This window comes from Phyllostomus discolor, chromosome 5 (genome assembly GCF_004126475.2).
Source record: "Phyllostomus discolor isolate MPI-MPIP mPhyDis1 chromosome 5, mPhyDis1.pri.v3, whole genome shotgun sequence".
Lineage (NCBI taxonomy): Eukaryota > Metazoa > Chordata > Mammalia > Chiroptera > Phyllostomidae > Phyllostomus > Phyllostomus discolor.
The window spans coordinates 170,178,861-170,205,462 of NC_040907.2; the positions used below are offsets into that span (position 1 = coordinate 170,178,861).

Here is a 26,602-nt window from a genome sequence, read left to right on the forward strand (position 1 = left end):
TCTGTCTTTGCGGGGCTTGAATTGCCTCCAGGACCTGACTTCAAGCACACACACACACACACACACACACCGCAAGAATAACGTCACAGGGACATGGTTGTTATGTTGATCAGGGACTCTCGAGGCTGCCCTTTGCCCTCCCGGCAGCAGATGGACTCCTGCGCACCGCGAGAAACTGGGACCCGCTCTTTGAAGCAAGCAGACGGAGGCCGTGCCGAGAGGCACGGAGGGCCAGCCCGCTGGCCTGGTGCAGAGAGGGCCCCGAAGACACCTGCCCACACCTGGGCCTCACACACCGTGTGCTCGGGACAGCCCGCAGGCCCCGGGCGGCAGCAGGCGGGACCCGGGACTGCAATTCCAGGAAGAGTCAGCCCCCGAAGCAGGCCCAGACGGGAGACCAGAGGCCTCCGGCATTCTCCTGGGTCGGCCTTGAAGACGCACATGCCCTGCACACCAGCGATCCCACTTTCCGTCATCGAATTTAACTGTGACCCTACAATTGAATCGTCCTATAAGTTATACGATAATCCCGGACACGCACAAAGACACAGAAACGAAGATGTTCACCGTGGAACAACATACTTTGGAACCACTGAATGTCCAGCTCTAAACAGCAGATTAAAACACGCGTGTCTGCCCATGAACCAGGACAAAGGCATCCACCCACCAGACGGATGGTCCCTGACGGCGTCAATGACACGAGAGAAGCTGTGTAATCAGTACGAACAAACACACCACAGAGTGCCCGTCCGGCGTGCGGGGGGCGGGCGGGCAGAGAGACCCATCCTTCCCACCAGTCCGGAGACTCTGTTCCCCGACTTCAGAGTTGGCAAAGCAAGATCAGAAGCTTTAGGGGACTGAGAGACAAGCCATAAGTGACATTAAATACGCTTTGAAAACGCCGTCAAGCGAGTACATGGTGGGGGATGGGACGCCTGTGGGGACAGCATGGTGGGGATGTGCGGACACCAGAGTGGGTGGCGCCCTTCCTGCCCCCCGCCACGGGAGTGCTGGAGGGACGGGAAGCCCCAGGGAGCAAGGCCGGGTCTCACGCTGCACCAGAACGGGAAAAGAGAGGAGACAGGACCCCAGTCAGCGCCCCTTCTTCCCTGTGGCCTGGCCGGAGTGGACGGGGACGTGCAAATTCCGACGGGTCCCAAGGAAGGGCCTTCGGGATGTTCCCGGGGCCAGGTGCCTAGAGACGCCCGGTCAGGAGGAAGAGGCTACCCCCTACAGACCCCATGCGGGCACAGATGCAAGGCCAGGCAGGGCCCGCCAGGGGCCGGACCAGATCAGCCTGTCCAGAGCAGACCCAGCGAGGACCCAGGTGGCCCTCAAGAATCCAAGCCCCCTCCTTTCTGCCACCCTGAGGTCACGGCCGGACCCCTCTGCGTGACCATGGAGCCGCCCTTTGAGAACGGGGGGGTCTCCTTTTCACTGCGTCCTTCAACTACCTACTGACAGACAAGGGGGGAGGGACCATCATTGAGGACTTGATCACCGAGGGATCCAAGGGTCAGCGGCTCCCTCATCCCAAGGGACACACATCCACCCAAGGACGCAGCCCGCCACGCGCAGCTCCTCACATGGAAAGACTCGGAGTGCATGGTCAAGTTTAAAATTAACTCCTACCACTTCCCCCACCCAGTGCGGCAGGCACACTCAAGGACATTTAAATGTGTCACCGTGTGGGTGTGGGCGGTAGCGTGGAGTGAATGTTCAACCTTGAAATAGGCACCATCTTCAAATCCCAGCGGGCAAACCAGAGCTGGCGTGTTACTGCGAGGCCCCGAATGCCCACGGGGTGTTTTCGGAGTGGGAGCATGGGAGGTTTGTGTTTATTTGTCTTTTGGCTGACCCATGTGTTCTAAATATTTTGCAGTAGATGTGAGTCTCTTTTTACTCGAGGACGAGCCCGCCTGGTTTCTCTCCACCGGCCTTGGCGAGGCCCCGGCGGGAATGGGGGGCAGGGGGCGGACCCACCTGGCAGCGGGCAGCCAAGCACCTCCATCCGCAGGCAGACGCTGCCGCCGTCAAACCAGGACTGCGGGTTTACACGGATGTAGCGGGCCACCATGGGGACCGGCAGCTCGTTGAGAACGGGGATCTCCTTTTCACTGTTGCCCTCGAATATCTGAGGACACACACAGGGGGAAGGGAGGGGTCAGAGAGTCCGTAATGCACGCGATGGGGATGCCGCTTGTGTGCTGGGCACGGAGGAGGAAGAAGAACCAACTCGGGCCTGGCCCCTGCTCCCAGGAAGCCCCCCACCTTGGGGGTGAGGGGTCCTACGGAGACATCACAGGTGAAGCCAATGGGTGCCATGGCAAAGGGACAGCCACGGAGCTCTGGGTTTCTGGGGGGGAAGGATTGGGCAAAGCTTCAGGGATGAGGGGCCGTGGGAATGGGCCTTGGAGGCCAGCTACTCAGGTCTGTAGGGATGGGAAAGGTTCTGAAGAACAGCGGAGGTGTCTGGAGGGGCCCGAGATGCAGACTCACTGCGTTCTGGAACGTGGGAATGTGGGGGGCAGGGTAAGAACGGAAAAGATGGTTGAAAACAGAGGCTACGGTCAGACTGTGCAGGACCCCGGAGACGGAGTCAGGAGCGAGCCCTTGAGAGCCTGAGGAGGAGAGGACGTGATGAGAACTGGCCACCCTGGAGGAAACCCTGGAGCCGACCATCGGGGCCGTGACAGCGAGACAGGGGACTGCCATCACTGAACGGCTGTGAGGTGCCCCCCATCCTTTGAGGGCCACACGACCTCCAGGGCTAACCTGGGACCCGTGGGACAGACTGTCCCCCAGCAGCTCTGAATTTTACGTGAGCCCTGAATGCAGGCCCCTTGGTGCTGTGCTGCCGCGCACGGAAGGGGGTGGTCATTCTCCATGAGACCCCAAGGTCAGTTTGTGTTGACGTGAAATCAGCAAACGCCCTGGGGCCAGCACTCGCTGGGTGCCCACGGCCTGTCCCTGCAGAGCCCGCACCGCCAGGCACCCAGGTGGAGGGAAGAAGAGAAACTCACCATGTCTCCAGATCCATTCTTAACGGTGACCCACGTGTGGCTGTCATTGCTCACCATGACCTTGTAGGAGGTCACCCAGTCACTCCTACGAGGAAAGAAAACATGGATGGGACCACACTCTCTAAAAGGGCCGACCTCTTCCATGGAGACGGGCCGCAGTGCGCACAGTAGGCTGCCCCTCGCCGTGGCCTGGGCCTGGGCCACAGTGTATTCCTATACATGGAAACCATAACAGCACGGAGCTTTCTGAAGAAGGCCATTACATAAAAATGCAGAGCAGGCTTTCTGTGGACTAAAATAAAGAATAAAGTACTGAGCTTCAAGAAGGAACACACACGTTGAATGGTTAGTGCCCTTTAAACACTTAGAACAGCTCCTGGCCCCTAGCAAGCACGAAATGTTGGCCACACCCGAGAGGACGGACCAGTGGGTAGATACCTGTTCATGGTGGACATCGGTGTCACACACGGTGGCAGTTTAATAGAGTCACACTCGGAAAACTAACCTCGGTAGAAGTTGCGAGTTGGGCTCCAAGCTTCATTTGGGAAGCTGATTCGGGAACCTAACCAATGAGAACCCAGCAACCAATGACAGCCCGAGTCTCTAAGGGACACTGGGTTTCTCCTTGGCCGCCGCAGCCACATAGTCCAGCCTCTGCCCCAGCGACAATCCAGTGACAGCTGGGTCCAGAGCTAGGCCCCTGCGCAGAAGTGACAGGGTGAGACGCCCTGACCTGACTTCCCAGAGCGGAGCTCCATGTGACGGGCTTGTCTGTCTAGACAACCTTCCTGTGAAAAACGCTTTCTTCCCTCTCTGCCCCCGTTTCTTGTAACATTAATCGTCACGCAATACAGAAAAGTCTCACCGAGCATCATCCTTTTTAATTTTCTTCTAAGATTTTTATTTATTTATTTTTAGAGAGGGAAGGGAGGGAGATAGAGAGAGAGAGAAACATCAATGTGTGGTTGCTGGGGGTTCTGGCCTGCAACCCAGGAATGTACCCTGGCTGGGAATTGAACCTGGGACACTGGTTCCCAGCCTGTGCTCAATCCACTGAGCTACACCAGCCAGGGCTCCTTTTTAATTTTTAAAATATTCGACCACAGCGCAATTCACTGATCTTCTAGGACATTCCGCCAGCAGACCCGTGTGGCATCCTTCCATGCTGCAAAATGTCAGACTCAGGATGCAGCTCAGCCCCAGTGAAGTTCTGAGTTTGTGGTCTGAACCACCTGTCTGGTTAAATTTATTTAGGAAGAGTGGCGGGTTCTACTCGTTCTGGTCCATTTGGCTGACTTGTCACAAAAAAACTATTCTTCGGCACTTCCATGCATCTGGAAACACACCCTCACCTCGAACCCTCTCCTCTGTTCCTCCCTCCCGCCCCCCGGCTCCGGCTGATGCCCGCTGGCAGCTGGACCCTACCCACCACCACGCTCCTGCTTGGAGGGGCCCACCTCTGCACACTCGGATGCAGTAAGCATGCCTTTCAAAAGGGCACCTCAATGACAGCTCGTGTCCTCTGTACCGTGAATTGTCCTCACCCAAAATAGCAACCTGGTCCCCACGCTTAAGTTGTTTCCAAGTGGCGTGCACCTGCCGCTCCGTTTGCTGCTCACCTGCACCTCAGGCCCCGCAGGGACACCAAGAGCTGAGCCCATGGACAGTGAGGTAGAGCAGAAAGGAACAGGAAGCAAGTTCTCCAAAGAGAAGCCGAGAGAGGAAAGGACACAAAAGCCAAGTCACAGCCACACAGACTTAAAGACACACGGACAAATCTTCAACTGAGCTTGGGGGATGGTTCCCCGCTTACTGGCTCAGACCTCGCTCTGGACTGCAGACCTGCGGCCCGGCCTCGGCCCCTTCCGCCTCACCACCCAGCAGGTCAGTGACCTTGCAAAGGGAACCCGCCCCAAACCCAAGGATTCATTTCACACCAGCCGGTCCCTGCCTCAGGAAAGGAACCACCGTCCACCCACCCACGGGGACCCAGAGTCATCCTTGGCACCCCACACTCCCTCCCTCCCTAGTGTTGAATTTGTCACCGAGTTCTGTCAGTTTTACCTCCCACCTTGTCTTAGGATGTATCCAACTCTCTCCGCCTTCACCGCCCCCCCACTCCCAGCCTGGCCCATTTTTCCTATTACAGTTGCTGCTGACCATGGGTCTCCTTGGCGTTCAAGTGCATCCTGCAGCCAGAGGCTCACTTTTCTAGTGAAACGTTAGGTCATCCTGCTAAAACATGCCTCTTATTTCAGTATGAAGACCAGAATCCTCCCATGTCCTACCAGACCCTTGCTGACCTCCTGTTTCCTAGGCTCTTCCTTTCCGTCCCTGGTACTGGCTATACTGTCTCTTGCCTCAGGGCCTTTGCACACACCCTTCCACTGGTCCACCATCTGGACTCCTCTTCCTCCCCTGTGCCCAGTCTGCCTCTAAAGCAGCCAGACCTCAAACCTTATCAGATTAGCCTGTCCTAATCCTCCAGTCTGGCTGATTTCTTGCCTATTTCCTTCTTTCAGAGCTTAGTTCCATTTGAAATTGTATACTCCTTTCTAAAACTACCTGGTAGGGTCTGTGCCTGCCTCTGGAGTAGAAGCACTTCACAGAGGAAGGAGATACTACAGTCCTTTGGGGACTCCAAGGAAGCTGAGGTTCCTGGAGGCCAAGGAGAGAGGGACGAGGCTGCATCCTTCCCAATGTCTACGGAACAAACAGCACTTTTAAAAAATTGTTTTCAGAAAATTGGAAGCATTTCCCAACTATGAATTTGGCAGAACCTTGATATCAAAATCTGATGAGGATATTACAAAAAAGCAAAATCATAGAAACACTTCTTTCATAAGCATAGATCCAGGAACTCCCAAGCAGCTTATCGCCCAGTAGAACCCAGGGACATATAAACAGGATAATACATCACCACCAAGCGGGATTTATTCCAGACACCTACAGATGGGTTAGCCACACTTGTGACCAGTCCGTGTAACCCACCAGAGAAACGGAACTGAGCAGGAAAATCATATAGTCCTTTTGACAGATGCAGAAAACGCACTTGAGAAAATTGGATAGCCATTTGAATTTAAAAGGAAAAAAAAAACCCTCTTAAACTAGGCATAGAGAGAAACTTCCTCAACCTGGAGAAAATATATATCTACAAAAAGGCCATCTGGAGAGTGCAGCCAGCCCCGCGCAGCGAGGGCCCCCGGGCCCAGCACCGGCTGGGTGCAGGGCAGACCACCTTCGCGCCATGAAAAGACCACCACACAGCGGGAGCTGCACGTTCTCTGGCTGTAACACCGGAAAGCGGTTTGAGAGAAGCTGAAGGACGTCCTGCAGAACCCTGTGGGCACAGACACGTCGGGGGCTGCGGCGACCCCCCTGCCACCCAGCAGCACGGGAAACAAACGGGTCTGGACGCTGTCTTGGAACATCTGGGTCAAGTCTGAAAAATAAAAACGTGAATGAGGGTGTCTTCTGAGAACGCCGGGACGGCGAGCGGTAAGAGGGACTCAGAGGGGTGTCCTCTCAGGACAGAGACGGCAAAGTGAGTGCATCCCGAGTCCTCATCCTTCATCCCCTTCGCCCCTGAGGCTCCGGGTCCAAACCCTGGACGCTTGTGGACGCTGGCTCTGGCCCCGGTCGGCCCGCTGCCACGTGCGTGTCCAGAGTCACTTCTTACGTGAGAGAGAATGATTTCAAACTTGGTTACAATGAAAACAAGCAGGAAAAAAGGTCTGACGTATGGCACACGTGCCACTGATATGCACTGGGAAAATAATTTTTAAAAAAATGGTCCTGGGTCCGTTGGAAGCCCACAGAGTTCACGAGGTATCTGGGCTCCACCCAGTAGCCGACCCCAGGCGGCCCGCAGGCCCCGGCGGGGACGGTAAAGCGAGGGAGCCGGCGGAGGGGACTGGCAGGTCCGTGGGTTCTGCTGGAGCCGGTTCCCAAAGCCGCGGTCTCTGTTCACACTCGGGAGACTCCTCCAGGGAGTTCACACGCGTATCGCTAGTATCTCCTCCAGTTTGTCTTCCTGTTCATGTTCTTCAATGAAGAGAATTTCTTGATCATGGTACAGTCCAATGAAACGTGCTTTTTTACTTTCCAGTGTTGGAGCCCTTTTCGATACATTTTTGCCGTCTAAGATGATAAAGACATCCTCCTGTGTTTTCCAACGTTGATATGGGTCATTGTTTTTTTTCCCCTCTTTTTGTGTGATCATCCATAAAATGTTCATTTTATTACTCTTTTAAAACATCACCTTTTGACTTTGTTTACTATTAGTTTTCTGTTACACTGAACCATAGAAAACTACCATTTTTATAGATTAAAGTGGTTGAACAGCTGCAGTTTCCTAAGGCTCCAGTTAATATTTTATAAATTTCTATTCCTCATTATGTTCTTCCTGCTTCCCTCTTAGGTTCGAGTCGCTGCTCTTTTCATAGAGTTTCGTGAGATCGCTGCTTTTCCGTCTTGCTTTCTAATGTACATTTTTACGGTTTTAAAGTCCCCTCTGAACACTGCTTTAGCTACATGCCATAAGTTTAATCTTATCTTCATTATTATTCGGTTCAAAATATCAATTCGTGCTGAGATTTCTTCTTTGATCGTGGGCTAACTAGGAGTCTACTTTTAAATCCCTGGATACTAGATTTTCCTCTGGTTACCTTTTTATTTCTGATTTTTATTTTAATTCCATTGCGGACAGAGGACGTACTCTGAATCACGTCCGTCCCTGCACGTTTTTGGGACTTCGTCTGTGGCTCAGCCTTCGGTCCATCTCGGCTCCCGTGCCACGTGCCCCTGAAAACAGTGTCAGTCCTGGACTTGCTGTGTGCGATGTTCCACGCATGTTAGTTCGATCAGATGTGTTCATTGGGTTCCGATCGTCTGCATGTTTAATGATTTTCTGCCTGCGTATTCTACCTCCCCTGAGATTGCTGGTCTGAAACATGGCCGCCTGGGGACGCTGGCTACACACAGCGCCCACGGGCCGTATTGTAGAAGAGACACACACAAGAACAGCAGTCAGGCTGTGACTCGTCTGCTTCTCCTTCCAAGTCTCTCAGACTCTGCGTCACACACATAGCCCAGCGGTGCCACTGAGTGCGTGCAGATGTGAGACTGTGTCCGAACACTGGTCGGTGACTTTCATAATTATGAAGCGTCCCTTTTATCTCTATCAGTGCTTCTTGCCCTGAAAGCCCACTTCCTCTACTACAAGGACAGCTAACCCCTTTGCTCTGGTCCCGATTTCTATGACACGCCCCTGGTCATCCTTCCGCTTTTACCCTTGTCTCCCTGAATGTAAAGTGTCTCTTCTAAATAGAAGATAGTTCAGGTTTTTCTGGGGTTTTTTCTCCTAAGTACAGTCTGATCATATTATTCTTCTAGTGGAGAATATAGTTCACTTAAATGTAACAGGACTACCATTACATTTGGGCTTACATCTACCATCTCACTGTTTTCTGTTTGATCTGTCCTGCTTTCCTTTCTCTCTATTTTGCATTTTATTATTTCATTATTACTCATCTACTTTCTCTTTATTAACTAACTTATTAACTTTACTTTATTAACTTACTAGTATGCACTCACATTGTCCTTTTCCTCGTTACCCTGAAGAGTCACCACTCTCATTGACACCAGCATGTCTACCGCATCCACGACAATGCCGGAACCCTCCACACCCTGAGCCCATGCCTCCTCCCTCCGTGTTTTGCATCATTTTGGAATTCATTTTTAATTCTTTACATGTCTCACATTTCCTAAGACATGACTATTATTTTCCAGTTAATGTTGATAAAACAACTTATTTACCCTTTCCAGTCCTCTTCATTGAATTTTGCATTCCCATATTTTCATCTAAGATCGTTTTCTTTCTGCTTGACAAACTCTCTCTGGTATTTCTTTTAAACCACGTATGCTGGCAATAACTTCCCCAGATTCTATTGTCTGAACATGACTTTATTCCATTTTCACTTCTGAATGACATTCTTGCTGTGAATTCTGCGTTGACATTCATTTTCTCGCAGTACTTCTAAAATGTGACTCGATCGGCTTTTGAGGCATTGTCGTATTTGCACACATTTTGAAAGCCCTGTCGTGTCTTTAGTGAACGTACAATAAGAATATGAGTAAAGAAATAAAGGCCGTTTCCACTCAAACCCAACATTCTTGTTTGCATCCCACATACGCCTGGCGAGCTGCCTAGCCTTTCTGAAAACAGTGAGGGCTCCTGCCGGGTGGCTACATGTTCATCTGTACATGGAGAGGTGTCATGGTGTACTGGGTAAGGCCTCAGGCTTTGAGGTCAGGAAGCCCCAGCTGATATCCTGGTCCTTCCATTGACTAGCGGTGACCCTCGTGAGAGTCCTGTGGCCTCCAAGCTTCGGCTGTAAGGCAAGGTGACAACGCCACAGCCAGTGAGGAGTACACGGGGCCGTGTATGTGGAGTCTGAGCATAACACCTGGATCACAGTAACTGCCCCACACACTGGAGCTCTTCATAGGAATCCTACCGCCACAACCTAGAACATTCCTGGTGGAACCACAAACATCATCCCGGTGCTCCCTCCAGACACTTCCAGCGCTTGTGCCTTAGTAGTGGTGACGATCTGTCTTGGCCATCAAGAAATGACATGTTCCTTAGCTCAGTCTTAATTAAAACTAAGAAGGTTGATAATCCAGGGGGAGAGAAGAGCTGTTTGCCAGTCAGCGACGCTGAGGGAGGGCTGAAGTGTGCCTGAAAGGCGTCTCCCTGTGAAAAACCTAAAGCAACGTGGAACGTGCTCACTGCTGCCCCAACCCTGTAGTTACTGTAATGCAAATACCATGCCAGCCTCTGAGAAGCGAAGGTAAGTTCTATAGGATCGCTTCACTCGGGCATTTTGCAGGTTCACGGGAAAGACAGGGAAGTAAACGGAAATTTTCAGGAGGAGGGGGTGAAGGGCTGCACAGGGGCACGTGCAGGAAGGCAGGTGGGGACAGAGCGACTGGGCAGCTCGGAGGCACCAGGGAGGCATGGGGCAGGCTAGCGCCCGCTCCTCATCCACAGCGTGAAAGCCACGCATGGGATTTTTTGGTGACAGGCACCCCATCATTGTAAGAGAGCCAGCTTCAGGGATCGGAGCTGCAATACCCACGTCTCCTGGACTCCTCCTCCTCGGGGAGGGTTTGACATTCACAGCCCTTCATGGCTTTCTCCCACTTCCCTCGGAGAGACTTTGTCCCCGCATCACAGTGCCACCTTGACACTGAATTCTCTGGGTGGGACCCTTCCACTCAAAGCCATGCAGCCCAGGGGGAGAAGCGCCTGCGTCACAGGCTGTCCCACTGCAGAAGGGCGGAGACGTGGGTATTGCTCCAGCCGGCTCCCTCGCTTCACACGCAGGCGGAAACCGAACCGAGACCAAGCCCCCGCCCCTTGCAAGCCCCCACCCCTTGCAGGAGTCGGACTGAACCAGCTGGACCGAGTGGGGTCCTGTTTGTTTCTCCGCACCCGGACGTTCGGGTCTCCCATTCTTTGGTCTTCTTTCTACACTCCTCTTCTCCCGGACCTCCAGGCACAGAATTTCAGCACCCCCAGGTCGGTCACCACCCTTTTGGGGCCCCTCAGCGTCAGAAGACCCTGAAAACTCTCTCCCTTTTCTCACTAGTAAACTGCAGTGACGTTGATCCCATCCTCAAAATAATTTCTTTTCTTTTCTTTTTTCTTTAAAGCTCTGGGGAGTGCCCACAGGTCTCAGACCACCCTCGCGAGCAACAGCTGTTCCTTAGCAAAGTTTGAATCCAAGGACCCGCTGAGCTGAGGCCAGTCCTCCACATAGTTTTGAACAAAACAAATGGAGAATTACCAGGCTGTTTGGAATTTCAAATGGGGTTTCTCAATCTCGGTCCTGTTGGCATTGGGGGGTGAAGAGCTTCTTGCTGGGGAGTCTGCCTGGGCCCCAGCCTCTGCCCATTAGGTGTCCCCCCCCACCACAGCACCCCACTTCGGCACCCCAGCCCCAGGTCAGAACCATCAGAGATGTCTCCGGACACTAACAAAGGTCCCCTGGGGAAGCAGTGCCACCCCAGGTGAGAACCATTGCTTTACATGGGGTCTCCTGTCAGTGAAATCCGGTTGGTTGGACACACTGCCCAGGGCCACCCGGCACTCCGCTGTGCAGTGGGAATACTCCTGCGGTGGGAGGGGGAGGGATGCCCAGAAGAGCACACTGAGCCTTGGGCTGGAATGGGGAGAGCTTCCAGAAGTCTCCAGCGGCCAGGACGATGACCTACTTCTTTCTCCCTGCTAACTGGGCTCACGATGGGCAAGGCCAGAATGCACCGCTTCCTGGAACGAGGCTCCTACCACAGTGTGGAAGGGGCCAACTGTTTAAGAACCCCCAGGAAACTCCCCCTGTAGCACGGGGGCCCTGAAGTCAAACGCTGATTGGTCAGAGGGGAAGGACTTCCCTTGGCGTGTATTTGAACTCTGTCGTCCACTTCGGGAGAGGGACAGGCACGCCGAGGGGGGGGGGGGGGGCGGAGGCTTCTGTGGCCGTGGTTTTCCACCGAAGCCCCGTGCTTCCCACTCAGCGAGTGGAATTAGGGAAGAGTATTACTGGGAGGTACCTAGAAACCCCCGCAAACCACTCAAAAGAAGTGGCTATTCCCTCCAGTAAAAGCAAGAAAGTCGCACAGGAAAGGCAGTACCTTATAGCACACCATGAGATGCAGCCATAAATAATGGATCAACAATGACCACGACGCAAAATGTAAAGACGGATTCACCTGAAACCGGTGACCGAACCCCTGTGGGAGGATGAGGAGACCCGCACGTCGGGGGCGGGGCGAGAGGGAGAGTTACAGGTAAGTCAACACGAGACTTGAATTCTCACCTTTCACAGTAGAAAGCCATCAGATAATAACTAATTTAAAAGAATTAAAAAAGTACTAAAAGTTTTTTTTTCCAGAAATGCAGGCATGAAGAAACATAGAATAGAAGAAACCGCTAAAGGGTTTGTGGCAATGGCCTTGGGACGCCAAGAATCCAGGCCGAGGGGTGCAGACAACGGTTCCTAATGCTAAGTAGTGCTATTTGACTTTCAGAGCTCCACGCATGACTTGCTAATTTAAACAATAAGCCCCCGAGTTCCTCTCTGTCTCGTCTCTGCTTTGCTGCCCTGGCACTCTCCTGATTTTTCAACCCAGTTCAGGGTCGCTGTCTTCCAACACACACAAGAACTGAGGCCAGTTTATACTTCTGTTACAAATTCAAAGCGGGATGAAGAAGCAGCGGTTCTTGCTTCTTTTTCTTTTGAGCTCGCATTTTACGACGCCGCTCGGGACAGACGGTCAGGGGAATTTCATGTGAGTAGAATTGGCAAGCGTGCTGCTTTTCGCTCCCCGCTGCCCGCCCGCCCTGGTTCTCCGCGTACTGCCAGCTGACTACTCCGCTGGCCGCGCTGATGTTGTTTTTCAGATAGGCTTTAAAGGAACACTGGAGATCAGAAGGCGGTTTTAAAAAGAAGAAAAATAATGGATTCTGTGAAACTTTGCAAGGATTTTCACTTTTTAAAAACGCTTAGAAAAGCTGTGGGCCCAGCTGCTCCGTCAGTCTGGGCTGAAGGCAGCGTAGCGTGAAGTCTCCCCAAAAAGAGAGAGAGAAAGGAGGGTGGGGCTTCCCACCAGGCACGGGAGATGCTATCGAGGGAGCACACCCGCACCACAGGACGTGAGCCATCTCCAGCCCCGCTGCAGCTCGGGGAGCGAGCGGACAGGGCTGCCTCGGACAGTTCCCGGAGCTGGACGGCATCCTGGAGGCGGCAAGGACGCGCTCTGCCACGTCGGAGCTCTGCCACTCCGCCACGTCGGAGCTCTGCCACCTCCGGCACTGGCAGCGGAGAGGGAATGGCCAGACCCTGACTTCCAGGGGTGTGGTCCGGGACGAAGCCAGCACACACAGTGCACGCACAGTGCACGCACAGCTCACAACCGCAACGCGGGGCGGTTACTTCCACCACAACTGTTTTCTGACGGAACGCGACATCTTCCTGCACGTGGAGGGCCCCGCAACTTGGCGGCCTGCCGTTTCGTCAGAGGGACCGGACCAGTGCACCCAGAGGAGCCATGTCTTCTCCCATTCGAAAGCCTCCTTTTGTCCCGAATCAAAGCTCCCAAACATGATTTGGACATGTCTGCTAAGACGGTTGGATACCAACCAGAGATTCCAAGAAGACCAGAAGCTCCTGGGTAGAGGAAAAGGAGGGGAAAACACTTATTTCCTGGACCTAAACTGTGCCTAAACAATTCAGAATGGACCTCATAATATGAAGAACCAGGCCCTGGCCGAGTAGCTCAGTTGGTTGGAGCTTTGTCCTGATATGCCCAGGCTGTCAGTTCGAGTCCCGGTCAGGGCACATACAAAAATCAACCAATGAATGCATCAGTAAGTGGAACAACAAATTGATGTTTCTCTCTCTCTCTCTCTCTCTCTCTCTCTCTCAAACTCAGTCAATAAATAAATATAAAGAACCCACAGGCTAGAGAAGGACTATGGAGCTCTGTGGGGTCTCTCTGTAAGGCGCTAACCCATTGTGGGGGCTCCACCCTCTTGACCTCATCACCTCCCAAGGCTGCACCCCAAATATTGTCACATCAGGTGTGAGGATTTACCCTAGCCATTGGGTAAAATCTGGATCATATAATAAATAAGGCTGGGACACCCTGGTGGCCATTTGAGGGTAAAAAGAGAGACCTATTCCATATACTATATGCCAACATGCATTCCATATGCTTCAAAGATTTCAATGAAAAAAAACTTAACTCATAAAAGTACTAGAAGAAAATATGGGGGAAATCACTTCTATCTTAAGAAGGGGCAAGGTCTTTATAAGTATGGCATAAACCTTACAAGACTAATTGTTAACCACGTAAAAATTCAAAATTTTTGTATCGCAAAAAGTGACAAGAAAGGGAATAATTGGAGGAAAAAAAAACACGAGTAGGTCAAAGAACTAATGCTGGCGGACACAGGGTAAGACCTTGGGGTGCCCAATGGGGTACTGGAGTTTCACAGCCATTGGGCTTGCCCATAGGATTCTTCCCTCCCTCCACCTCCCAGGGGAGCACCTCCCCAAACTGTCCCAGACAGCCACCACCAGCCTCAGAAAGCACCATCGGACGCGGCCAATGAGCAAAGCCGGTCAACCACAGGGACCAATAAAAACACAGCCTCTGCTGGGAGGAGCCCTGGAGGCTGCCTCCTTGCTCACATAAGCAGGGAAAGCACTGTTACACCCCTTCGCACTCAGAGAAGGGGGGGTCCCAAATCTCTCCTAGTTTTTAGGATCATTTTCTGTTGGAGCTGTGAGGGACAGGCAGCCCCTACCCCTTGCTGTCGCCTCCTCGACTAAGCTTAACCCGCTCAAATCCTCGCTGTGGCCGATTCCGAACTCTGAGCGACAGCACTGCTCCCCAGAGATCTGGTCTTGCCTTTAGTAACTTCTAGAAACAATAGGAACACTAACTTTTGTGTTTTGTCTAGAACAAGCACAAGTGTATGCAACACTCAAGAACATAAGTGCCCTGGCTGGCGTAGCTCAGTGGATTGAGCGTGGGCTGCGAACCAAAGTGTCGCAGGTTCGATTCCCAGCCAGGGTACATGCCTGGGTTGTAGGCCATAACCCCCAGCAACTGCACATTGATGTTTCTCTCTCTCTCTCTTTCTCCCTCTCTCTCTTTCTCCCTCCCTTCCCTCTCTAAAAATAAATCAATAAAATCTTAAAAAAAAAACATAAGTGCACCCCTACTCCCATTCTCGAGCCCCAACCCCTGCCGGAACCACAGCCTCGGAGTTAAATGTGTCTCCTCCACATTCTCAGCTCGGCCAAAGGCCGGACTCTGGAAACCCAGCCTGTGGATTTATTGCATTTTTCACGTGGACTGGTTACCATGGCTTTCGGAGAATGCAGACCATCGGAGGGAATGTTGGAAACTTAGCAATGTATCAATTTTCCACTGCCTCCAGTAAAAATGCCTACCAGGGAAAGAAGGGAGGAAATGCCACTTTGGGGGCCAAGTCCAATAAATTTGGGCAGGGTGAGGCGCCTCCTAGTTGAGACGCTCCACGGCAAAGAGCGAAAAGGAAAAAGGAAGTATTTAAAGTCCTCCAACCCTGAGATTAGGAAAAAAGGAAGAAAAGAAAGAAATGGCTCATAGGGACCCTAACCATGGGAGGGAGGACTGGTCCCCACTTCTGTTCTGTCAGAACGCGGTGGGTGTGGAGGTCTCTAACCAGCATCAGAGAGCAAAGGGGCGGGGTCGCCAGGCCTGGGGAGGACTTGGGTGGGCCCCAGGCAACTTGCCATAATGGGGACTTCAGTTTTGTACGGCTGCTGTCCAATGACTGCAAACTTAGTGGTTTAGAGAGCACACGCCTATGACCTTACAGGTCTGGAGGTCAGGAGGCCTGGAATCAGGGTGCCAGCGAGGTTGTGTGTCTTCCGGAAGTCCCCACAGCGATCTGTCCCCTTGCATTTTCCCACCTCCAGAGGCCAGGGCCCAGCCTGCATCCTCACAGCCGGCAGCAGGGGACACGCACTCACGCGGCCACCTCTCTGTTCTCTCTCCGCCTCCCTCTTCCACTTTGAAGGCCCCTCCCATAAAAGCTCCCCCTTTCCTGCCGAAACTCGCAGTTCAAAACTGACAGTTTGCAAAGAGGTCAGAAGAGGGTTTGGAAACGTCTGCCTCCCCAGCGCCCACGGAGCCAACATTCCATCCCGTCGATAACAGAGGAGACACAGCACGCCTCGGTGGGCAACACGCGCGTGCTCTCCCAAAAAGACAAGTGGGTGCTTTCTGAAGCGCCGGCTGCCTCCCAGGAGCACTGCTTCCGGGGGCTGCCCGGCACCCTCCAGGGCTCCTGGCACCAGCCCCACGCCCCCTCCTCCGCCTCCGCCAGACCCTGCTGTGTTGGGGCCCAGACCCACCGGAGGAGTGAGAAAGGCCAGGATACGCCCTCTGGGAGCACAAAACCAGAGGAGGTTGGAGAGAGAGAGGAAGCAGGTGGACACTTCTCACTGCGGGCCCGGAGGCCCGGCCGCCGGGCAGATCCCCGGCCGAGAAGGCGCTGGGAAGGCTCCCTCTGCATTCCCAGTCTCTGGGCCAGCGTCCTTCAGCTGCCTCGTTACTGGCCTGCGTCCCCCTTCCCACCTGCGTCCCCCTTCTTACTCCCACGCCACCGTCTCTTCGGCTGCTCCCTCCTCTCCTCCTGGGCCAGGTCCAGAGTGTCCTGGAGATGCTTCCCACAGGGACAGCGCTCAGCGGCCAGCCCTGCAGCCTCACACCTCCCAGACACCTGCTCCTCTCCACCCCCCACCACCACCTCGAGACCCCAGGTGTCACCTCTACTGCCCCATGGAGTCCTCTGATGGCCATGTCCTCCTCACCACACCTCCATCACTTCTGACGCCTCCTCTCCCCCAGGGGCTCCTTGAACCTGACCTTTGCACCCAGAGAATCAGCCCTCTGGCTCTGGCTTCTTCTGACCAGCCCTGGATCCCACCTGCATCCCACCAGGTCCTGGTCCCTGAACTCCTCCCGCTGCCCCGCCCGCAGCTCTACTGCCCCCTAGTGGACCAGGCGCCAACAGTGCCAAACGGGGCCATTGCAGTCCAGCGTATCAGACTCCAGCTGAGCCCTCCCTGCCCCTGGACAGAGAGCCCCTGCCCTTTTCTTTGCTTCCCTAAACCTGCCATGCTCACTGTCTGCGGAGGACCCAGTTGTGACTCCACCAAGAATATAATCCCCCAAGGGGGAAGGCTCCGAATCCCCCCTCAGCATTAGTCCCCACCATCAGTGCCTCAGGGGGTCAGAACACCCTCCCCCTTCCACAGCGAACCCCTCGACCATGTCAGCCCCTCAGGGACCTGCCCCGCCGGCCCCAGCCCCTCCTGTGAACACACACAGCTGTCTTCCCGAGAGAAACGGGGACACAGACCTTTCTTTGGCCCTCTGGGTTCCTGCCCCGTCCGCCCCCTCCCTGCCTTCCCTCACCGTTGGAGCTCTCCAAGGGGAAGCCCACGCCTGGGAGATTTCCCCTGGCAAAGGACAGCCGCCTCCCTCCGGCTGGGGCTCAGCCCCTGCCAGCTCCCGGCTCCCAGCAGAACCGCATCCATCTCCCTCCGATGAGCCAACCGCCTTCTACACATTCGGCCAAGGAGTCGGGCCTTCTGCGGCCCTCACCTCGCAGACGCATCAGTCACACTGCCGCCTCCCTTCAAGCACCATTTACAGACTCTCAAGAGATCATGACAATCGTTTTCCTTATTAAATGATTAAAATGAAAAGCATTTGGTTATTGTTAAATGGCCTGTATTCCGCCCAGGTCTAGGAGCATCTACTCACCTCAGGCAGCATAATTAGCTTCTCCATCATCACCTTGCTTATCATTGCAACATTCATGCATCTAACACACTTTTAGAGATTAGGGAAATGAAAGATTGGTTTTTGTTAGTATACTAACGTTTCCCCAAATTGACATCAGTAGGGAAAGATAATTTATGTCAGTGAAAGTATAAGTTTCTCAAGATCATGAAAACAGTTATATTTTGGTACTTTCAAATAGCATGAATTATTTGAAAATCCCCAAACTAGAATCGTAGGGTTTTTCATCCACTTGGTTAGTTAGGAACTAGTCGCGGACCATGGTTAGCCTCATGACCTGCATTCCCGTTCCCTCTGTGCCTGGCGTCTGGGGATGGCTCTCCGGTCCCATCCCCCACCAGCATGCGCTTCGCTGACTCCAGCAGGCCTGTTAGCAAACCGGACTCTCCCCCAGGCCTGAACACTACCTGCAGGGGGCCGCTTCCTGCTCACCTTTGTATCCCTCGGGCTTCTACAGAGTGTTCAACGGTAGATGATCCCATCCATGAAAACATAAAGAGAACATCGGGAACCAATAAGGTTGTTCACTTAGAAATAACAGCTATAGCCCTGGCTGGCGTAGCTCAGTGGATTGAGCACAGGCTGCGAACCAAAGCATCGCAGGTTCATTTCCCAGTCAGGGCACATGCCTGGGTTGCAGGCCACGGCCCCCAGCAGCCGCACATTGATGTTTCTCTCTCTCTCTCTTTCTCCCTCCCTTCCCTCTCTAAAAATAAATAAATAAAAATCTTTAAAAAATCATTTAAAAAAGCAATCTAAAAAAATAACAGCTATAAAAGTTCTGTGAGTGAAAAGTATTAGTAGTACTCTTAAATACACACGGTGGGTTGGCTCCCATCCCACCTCGATAAGGTGAGTGTCTCAATAAAGGGAGTCGTAACCTTTTTGCTGGTGGAGGGTTTTGTCTTCCATTCGTAAAAGATGCAACATCTCTGGGGAGCAGTAAAGGGAAGCGCAATAAACCGAGGGGTGTCTGTACTTAATTCCAAAGTGCTGCTGCGTTCCCCCCGCCAGACGGAAGCCAGTTATAAAACGCAACATCCATGAGGCCAACTCCAAGGGGCTGGCAACCCCTCGGCCTTCCATTTCTAAAACATCACCCACCCGCGCACCCCTCTCGGAGACGGGGGCATATTCCGCACGTTGAACTCGAAGGATCAGACTCTGGCTCCGAGTCGGCCATGGCTTGTCCCGGTCTGAATTCCGTGTCTGCCCGCTGCGCCGTAGGATTCAGGAAACAGCAGCCAGCGTTTGGAGGTGTTGGCAGGATTGGCCTTGCACAGAGGCACCCCTGAGGGTTTTTGGGTGCTTGTTGCACAGAGACACTTGGCGTGTGTTCTCTGGGGAGGCTCTGGGAGGACAGGGGGTGGGGGGAGCCACAGGGCAGGCGATGCTCCCCACCCCGAGATTCACACAGAGCGACCTCACTCGCCTGTCTTCTCTCAGTGTGTCCAAGACAGAGTCTACCTACAGGAAGGCTCTGTGGCTCAAGAGAAAGGCTGAAAACCACTGTTCTGAACAGTGCAGAGGGAAGAAGCTACCGTTTATTGAGCGTTTGCTATGTGCGGGGCAATTTTAAAACGGTAGGACAATGTCATTCACCTTTCGCCTCCTCTTTATGTGACAGAGAACAGTCACCGTGCTCTGGAGAAGAGCACGCTGAGGTTCAGAGAGCGGACACATCGTCACCGACAAGAGCCAAGAGCCACCGCGGGGTCCCACAGCCACAGTTCATGCATCACCCATCTCTGGAAACCTCTGCCCCTCCTCAGGCTTCTCTGTCCAGGACCTCCTCTCGCCTCGGTTTGTTTTAAGCGCACTCTCGGTCCTTTGCACTCGTGGATTGGTTAACTCCTCACCATCGTGTATGAATGGGCCTTCGTCAATTTGTTCCTTCTTAACAACATGCATTCATCAACCAACCAGCTATTGAGCATCTAACAGATGCCTGGTATCCGCAAGGTTTCCGGGACATGTGATCAAGGCTCCATGGTCAAGGTGCTCAGACTAGGCGGGGACACAGAAACCAACACAGAGCAACCCTGGGAACGGCACCACAGAGGCCTGCCCCGGGAGCGGCGTGAGCACAGATGCCGTCGGCAGAGAGAGAGAGGGACGACTGTCTTCACCATTAGAATTTGACGGTCTCTCCTCTTGACACGTTTTCCGGTCCCAGTGGAGCCGACCCTGATGCCTGCAGCATTACCCGTGTGCCTCCGGGAACAAGGACTCAGACACCCAGACGTGTCTCAGTCTTGTTTCCGACTCAGCCCTCAGCGCAGACGGTTCCATTCCAGGCAGGAGCAGACACACCGAAACGCACCCGCTTTCTTTTCGCCGTCCTTGGACAATAGTTGGGCTTGAAATACACCCAGACGTTAAAAAAAAAACAAACTGTCCCTTAAAAGCAATTCTGCCCTCCTCTTCCCTCTTAGGTGCTCCTGTCCCCAGCTGCGTCAAAGAAAGATATTGTTCTCCGGCAATTTCTGGTTCACCCACCCCCTCTTGAGTTTCTCGTTGAAATGGAAAGTAAGCGTTATCCTTACACAGCTTTCTTTCGAGTCCAATAATAACCCGAGCAGTGGGCCGCTAATGATCGCGGTCAGACAGGTTAATACCCCAGCGTTGAGGCAGAATCCCTACTCTCGTTCCCACGAAGAATCGCAAATCAGTCTTTCTTGCCAAGTTTCCATTTTCCTTGAGTAATTCGACTTTTTTTTCAAAACTCTTGCCTTTCTGAATCTAGACAGGGAGAGCAATTGTCATGGTAATGAGACCCTGATGAGAGAGAAACACACACCACAGACAGAACACGGCACACGTAAATACACGCCGTGAGTGCGAAGCCCGTACAATGCGGCGCACAACTGGATAAGCAAGTGTTGTCGCAATGCCCAAATTACCCCAGCTCTGGAAATTTGGTAAAGGAAATAATTCAAAGAAAGGAAAAAAAAAAGTATGAAAATGCCTTCTCGCAAAATGATCTGTAATAGCAGAAAATTGAGATGGGGCTGGAGGCCCGGCTGAGCAAATGACGGGTTATTAGAAATAGTCATTATGAAGTCTGAGGAACAGCGGGGAGCGGCCACGGGCGTGCGCCACGCTCCAGACAACAGAATCGCACACGCACCCTGGCTGCAGACGTGGAGTCGGCCTCCAGCCCCGGGGCGGGGAGGGGGAGAGGGGTTTTATTTTGGGGGGAGGGTGGCTATTTGCACTTCTACTTTTTCATTTATTGTCATAAAGTCTACATGAAATGTATGATTTTAACCATTTTTAAATGCACAGTTCAGTGGCGTTAGGTACACTCACACCGCTGTGCAACCACCCCTCCCCCCAACTCCGGCACTCTTCATCACCCCAAAGCGAAGCTCCGAACCCACGAGACACCAGGGCCCCGCTCCCTCTCCAGCCCCTGGCAGCCGCCACTCTACTTTCGGTCCCCCTGAATCTGCCCCCTCCAGGAGCCCCATGGGAGTGGAGCCACCCGGTGTCCGTCCCCCTGTGACCGGCTTTCTGCACTCGGCAGGACATCCTCAAGGCTCACGCGTGCTGGGGCGTGTGCCCGCTTTCCCCTCCTTCCCAGATCCGAGCACGGGCCCCCTGTGCGACGGCACCAGGCCATGCAGAGCGCGAAGGGGCTGCAGCCCGCCTCTGCTGGGCCTGCCGTGGGTCACCTGTCAGGGAACCCGCCCCGGCCACCAGCCGGACTCTGCAAAATGGGCCGCCATCTCGTTCTCGGGCCTCACGCTGGCCCGTCCCTACGACCTCTCTAGTCGCCCTTCAGCTGGGAGCCTGCCCAGGCCTCCCGCCCTTCCTCCCGGAGTCGGGAGGACTCCGACCTTCTCCCCCAGGACAGTGGCTGAGATCTGTCACCTGTCACTCAAAGCTCCAGCTGTGTTCGGGCCACCGCTCAGGGCACCAGTGATGCACCTGCCCCTCTGTCTCAGCCCAACCTGCCAGGTGGGTCCTTCCCCTGTTCCTGTGAGGGGCAGGGTGTCGCTCTGAGAGATGCACCTTCCCGGGGGTCTCGAGTCTACAGCATGACCAGCGTCCTATCCGCATTCCAACTTCCCTCCCTTCTATTGCCTGTCACCAGCCCCCTCTCTGCGGCTGCCCGGTCCCTGCCCAGACCCCAGAACACGCGTCTGCAGACGGCACGGAGTCCGCAGAGCCGGGGTCCGGCCACACTCACAGCCACAGCGAGTTCCTCCCCTGGGTGATGACGCCGGTGAACCGGGTCAGCCGCCGGGCGTCCACTTCGATCCACTGGTGCAGGTCATTCCTCCCCGCGCACCACGCCCCGTCGTAGAAGTCGTTCTCGTTGATGCCTGCCTGGAGAGAAGCAGAGGTATTCTTCAGACACACCCGGACTCGGTGAGAACCGAGGCACATCTTTCTAAGGGGGCAGGGGACAGAATGAGAAAGGGGGTCGGAGAGAAACGCGATGCCCTGAACTCCTCGTTCTAAGGCAGTAAAGAGAGCTGTTTGTTATTAAAAGTTAGAAGTGTTTCAGTGTGACATGCCCTCTTCTCACTCAGTATGAGGGGTGGAATTTAATGAGTTCTGCTATTACTCATTCATCCAACAGACACAAACTGTCCCCTCCATAGCAGCCTGCCCACGCCAAGCGCTGGGACACGAGGTGACTTGTCCGGCCCGGAAGCTCAGCCTCCAGGCAGGAGGAAGGGCATGCGTCGGAACACGATGGGGCGTGCGTCATTCCAGGAGCGGGGGCCGACTGTTACAAGGGTGTTCAAGGGCGGCGCTGCCCTGCTGGCGCGGGGCCTGGGGCGGACCGGGAAAGAAAGCCCCAGGGCAGAGGTCAGGTGTGAGCCAGGTGGCGAAGGCTAGGCTTACCCAGTGAGTACTTAGGTGTTAGTACTTTAGTCACCCGATGTGCTGGCTATATCAACTACTATCGCTACCAAAGGTGCTTTTGATCTGAACTTACAAGGTAGGTGAAATTTCTGCTCTGGAATTTTCCTTGTATTAGCACCACTTGAAGAGAGAATAGGAAGGGAGGAAGGATGGAAGGAAGGAAGGGAGGAAGGAAGGGAGGGAGGGAGAGAAGGAGGAAGGGAGAGAAGGAGGGAGGGAAGGAGGGAGGCAGGCAGGGAGGGAGGGAGGAAGGGAGGGAGGGAGGGAGGGAATAGAAATAAAGAAAAAGAACATTCGAACCAAATGAAACTTCCCAGTTTCCAAAGACCCTTTCCGCATGAATCCCAGTTCCCACGGCTATTTCACAAGTGCATAATCAGGTGGGAAAAAGTCTGAACGATATTGGAAAGACAAAAACGATAGGCCCACCCATCTTCCCCGCCTCTGGGCACTCTTCAGCTCGAGTCCGGGGAAGCCTGGCCTGGAACGTGCAGCCGTGGAGTGGCAGAGTCCGGCTGCGGAGGAGAAGCAACATGGCCGAGGGCTCCGCTGGCGAACGCTCTGCATCCCGGCCCCGGCGGACGCACACCTTGTATGAGGACCAAACCGAGGTGCACGCATCTCCGGTTCCTCCTGGAACAACCTCGAAAGAGCCCTGACGGGGTGCATGTCAGAATGCTGGCAGGCCACCGTCTTCTAAAATCACTACCTCTCAGACGACGGTCAGTGCAAAAACTGTTCGTCGGCACACTCCGGAAACCCAACGAACCGGCCCCTCAGGGTCTGATGGCCCATGGGTGTCTGTAATGAGGACCTGGAGGTGCTGCAAGCCTCTGCCTTCTAGAACCATCAAAGAACGGCTAAGTTTTGCAAGTGTGCGTTACTGGTGGTTCCTAACGGTGCACGTCATTAAAGTGACAGGGGCTCTGTTAGGCGAGACCTCTCGTTCCCCAGTGCTGCCGGTCCCCGAGAGCACTGCCCCAGCCTGAGGGGTGAGGGACGTGGCCACTCCCTTTCTTCACTGGAGGCGGTTATCCTGCCAACAAGACACCCGCCACACACTGGTGACCGACACGGTCACGGCTCATCTTCTTTCGAGGAACCAGAACGCCACCATCGTCCTTGTTGTCCCTCTTTCCTGTAAACAGCCCGAGAGGCTGGCGCTCGGAACCACTCCGTCCACTCTGCGTGTGCCAAGTGGTGGCCTAGCAACGGGGCGGGAGGGAAAGGTGGGAACGTGGGCCGTCCCGCCCTCTACAGCGTAAATTGGGCAGCTTGTGGCTTGGTCCTGGCACCTTAAAGCCGACCCCTGCCCAGAGTGCTGGTTAAGAGCTTGTGCTCTGAAGTCCCCCTGTGTGGGTGTGAGTCCCACTCTGCCACCGACATGCTGCATAAACGCAGGCGCTTTGCTTACATGCCGTGCCTCAGTGTCCCCACCCGTTAAGGTGGGGACGACGCTAATTTCCCCCTTGGGGGTTGACTGTGCTTACAGCAGGGCCCCGCATGTGGCATGAGCTCAGGAAGAAAAAAGTGCTCGATACCTGTCAGTGAGCCGTGTGTCTGAAACTCGGACTATTTCGGCAAATCAAGACTGGCAGCGCCTGGTCATGGGCCAAGCAGACAAGAACAGAGATGCCACCCAGCGCGGGAGCTTTACCCCTCGAGGCCCCTGGGGGCTCGGAGGAGCTGTGCTCCTGGCATTCAACCAGCCCGCTGCCTGTGATCTGGAGTTAAAGGTGAGGTGCCTGGTTTCGCCAGCCTACTTTGCTTCTGCTGCCAATCTCAGCTCGTCCTGAGCTCGCTAGACAGCCCATTAAATGCGGTGCGTTGTCAGGAGTTGAAGGGCCCTTCCTGAAACTGACTCACAGGGCGATGACGGCCACCTCTGGGAAATGACAGCCACCTCCACAAAATCAATTATGAGTGTCTAAAGCCAGTTCCTGGGAGAATCTGGCGAGAGAGAAGGTACCAGCCCCAGAGATGTCACCAGATGACACCACGCGGCAACAAATGACACGTGCACGTCTCCGAGAAGCCGAGGGAGGGTGTGTGCCTCCCGTTCTGTTCGATAACGCAGAGGCACGCTTCGTACACTTGGGGAACCTTCCATCAGCAGTTGCTAAGACAAAAGGTTTAATTCCCTAAAATATAAGCTAGTCTTGAAAACACTACACGGCATGATTATTTGTAATGTGACACCAAATATATCAAGAATTAATGTGGTTTTCCTCAAGGCAATTAGATTATATATATAATTACTTTACCTAAAAAAAAACAATGCCTCTAACAAACTAAACTTTCCTTAAGGTAAATGTGGGAATGACATATCCATAACAAAGAGAAAATTGAGCTTGGGCTGCGAACCAAAGCATCGCAGGTTCGATTCCCAGTCAGCGCACATGCCTGGGGTGCAGGCCAGGTCCTCAGTAGGGGGTGCTCAAGAGGCAACCACAGATTGATGGTCCGTGAGAGCAGTTCCCTCTCTTTCTCCCTTCCTTCCCCTCTCTCTAAAAATAAATAAATAAAATCTTTTTTAAAACGTTGTCAAGAAATGATATCCAGTGAATTATTCCTTGGGTCAAAACTTACCATGTTTCTCAGCTCACTAGTGAGCAATATGTACACAGCCATGCCTGCCTTGAACATAGATTTGCCCAAAATTTGAGGTACAATTTTCCTGGAAGCGTTAAAGAGGAGCAAACAGGTAGTACAATGACCTGCAGTGCTCATCTTCCGTAATAAGAATTCAAGCGATAAAGTCAGAAATGTATAAATGAGCACATCAGTATTATTTAGAAATCAAGACTTACATTCCCGGAGATACAAGCCGGCCCATTTGCGGTGCCTGGTTCTGGAAGCCTCGGGCAGCTGACAGGCAGGGCCCCCTCACCCTGAGTGTGACTAAGGCTGCAGTAGTGTATGACCTGGCCAGGTGTTTTCCGGGGGGTTGTTTGTTTGTTTTATAATTCTATTTCCTCAGTAGATTGCTGGAGGCATCCTTGACTCTCCTGATCTCTTCTTATACTTCTCATCCAAACCTCAACTCCAACCTCATCCGGAAGTGCTACTTTCAAATATACAAAATCCAACCCCTCTGACCACCGCCACCCACCCCTCCTGAGTGGCCGGGGCCAGCACCACCTCTTGTCTGAGACCCTGAGGTCGTCTCCTGAGAGGCCCGCCTGCTCCTACGCTTGTTCTCCTCCGTCAACACAGTGACGAGGTTGGCGTTTTGCACACGCAAGTCAGAGCATGTCCTTCCTGTGCCCCAAACTTTCCAGGGCTCCCCCAACTGGCTCAAAGCCCTCCCGGCATGACCTCCGGGTCCTTGTCTGCTTCAGCCACGCCAGCTCTCTGCTGCCCCGTGATGCAGACCTGCTGTGACCGCAGCCTTTCCCACAGCCCAGCATGCTCCTCCCACTGCTACTTGAGGGTCCTCCCTGTGGACCCTCAAGCCAACTTAGCCCGTCTCCTCCAGGAAGCCCACCCTGATCACATTGAATGATGGCCTGTCCCTCCCCAGGGCCGGCCTGGCTGACCCACCCTGCTGCTGTAGGTTTGTTTTATTTCTCTCCGTAGCGCCTCTCACCTTCTAGTTGCCATGAAAGTTCTATTTGACTCCGTTTCTGACAGTTATGTGGCTCCTCCACTAGAATATAAGCTCCCACATGACAAGGACCGTTGTCTGTTTTGGTTGCTGAGGTGGCCCAAGCACCTACACAGGGCCCAGCACATAGTAGGTCCTCCGTAAATATTTGCTAATGGATCAGGGACTATTTATGTATTTACTCATCATCCTTCCCTAGGACTCATTCAGGTGCCTGGCACATAAAGGCCCTCAGGAGGTAGTTTTGCTTTTGTGTTGGTGAAATGAATAAATGAAAGAAAGAATTTGCTCTGATCTTTCCTTCCCCCTGCCTCTCCCTTTCCTCTCCTTTGTCCCGCCCCTGCTCTGGACTAGCCACTTGTGCAGTTTGTTGTGTCTGTGGAAAGCCTAGCACCGGACGGCCTACGCCCCGACCCCCCACCGCAGCTGCCCGGAGACAGTCCGCCTGGCCTGCAGGCGGTTGGTTAGGCACATGGCCGGGAAGGCCCAGCCCACACGGCACGCTTTCAGAAGTCAAGTTCGGTTGTGCTAACTGCGTGGACACAAGGCCCCAGGGGTTGGGCGGCTACACCCCTCAGACTTCTCTGGGCCCAGCCAGGAGGCAGTCCCAAAGGTACCCGGATTCGGTCAGGACAGAGGTCAGGAGATGAGTCACAAGATG

General features: G+C 53.8%; 1 protein-coding gene across 1 annotated transcript in view; it reads right to left on the reverse strand.

The window, feature by feature from the left end:
* Positions 1–26,602, reverse strand: part of CPXM2 (carboxypeptidase X, M14 family member 2) — an 82,025-nt gene that overhangs the window by 26,132 nt on the left and 29,291 nt on the right. The window contains exons 4-6 of the mRNA XM_028512868.2: positions 21,649–21,788; positions 3,024–3,108; positions 1,984–2,134 (exon numbers count right to left, since the gene is read on the reverse strand). Of these exons, the coding sequence (XP_028368669.1) occupies positions 1,984–2,134; positions 3,024–3,108; positions 21,649–21,788 (376 nt within the window). The remainder of the gene's footprint in view (positions 1–1,983; positions 2,135–3,023; positions 3,109–21,648; positions 21,789–26,602) is intronic.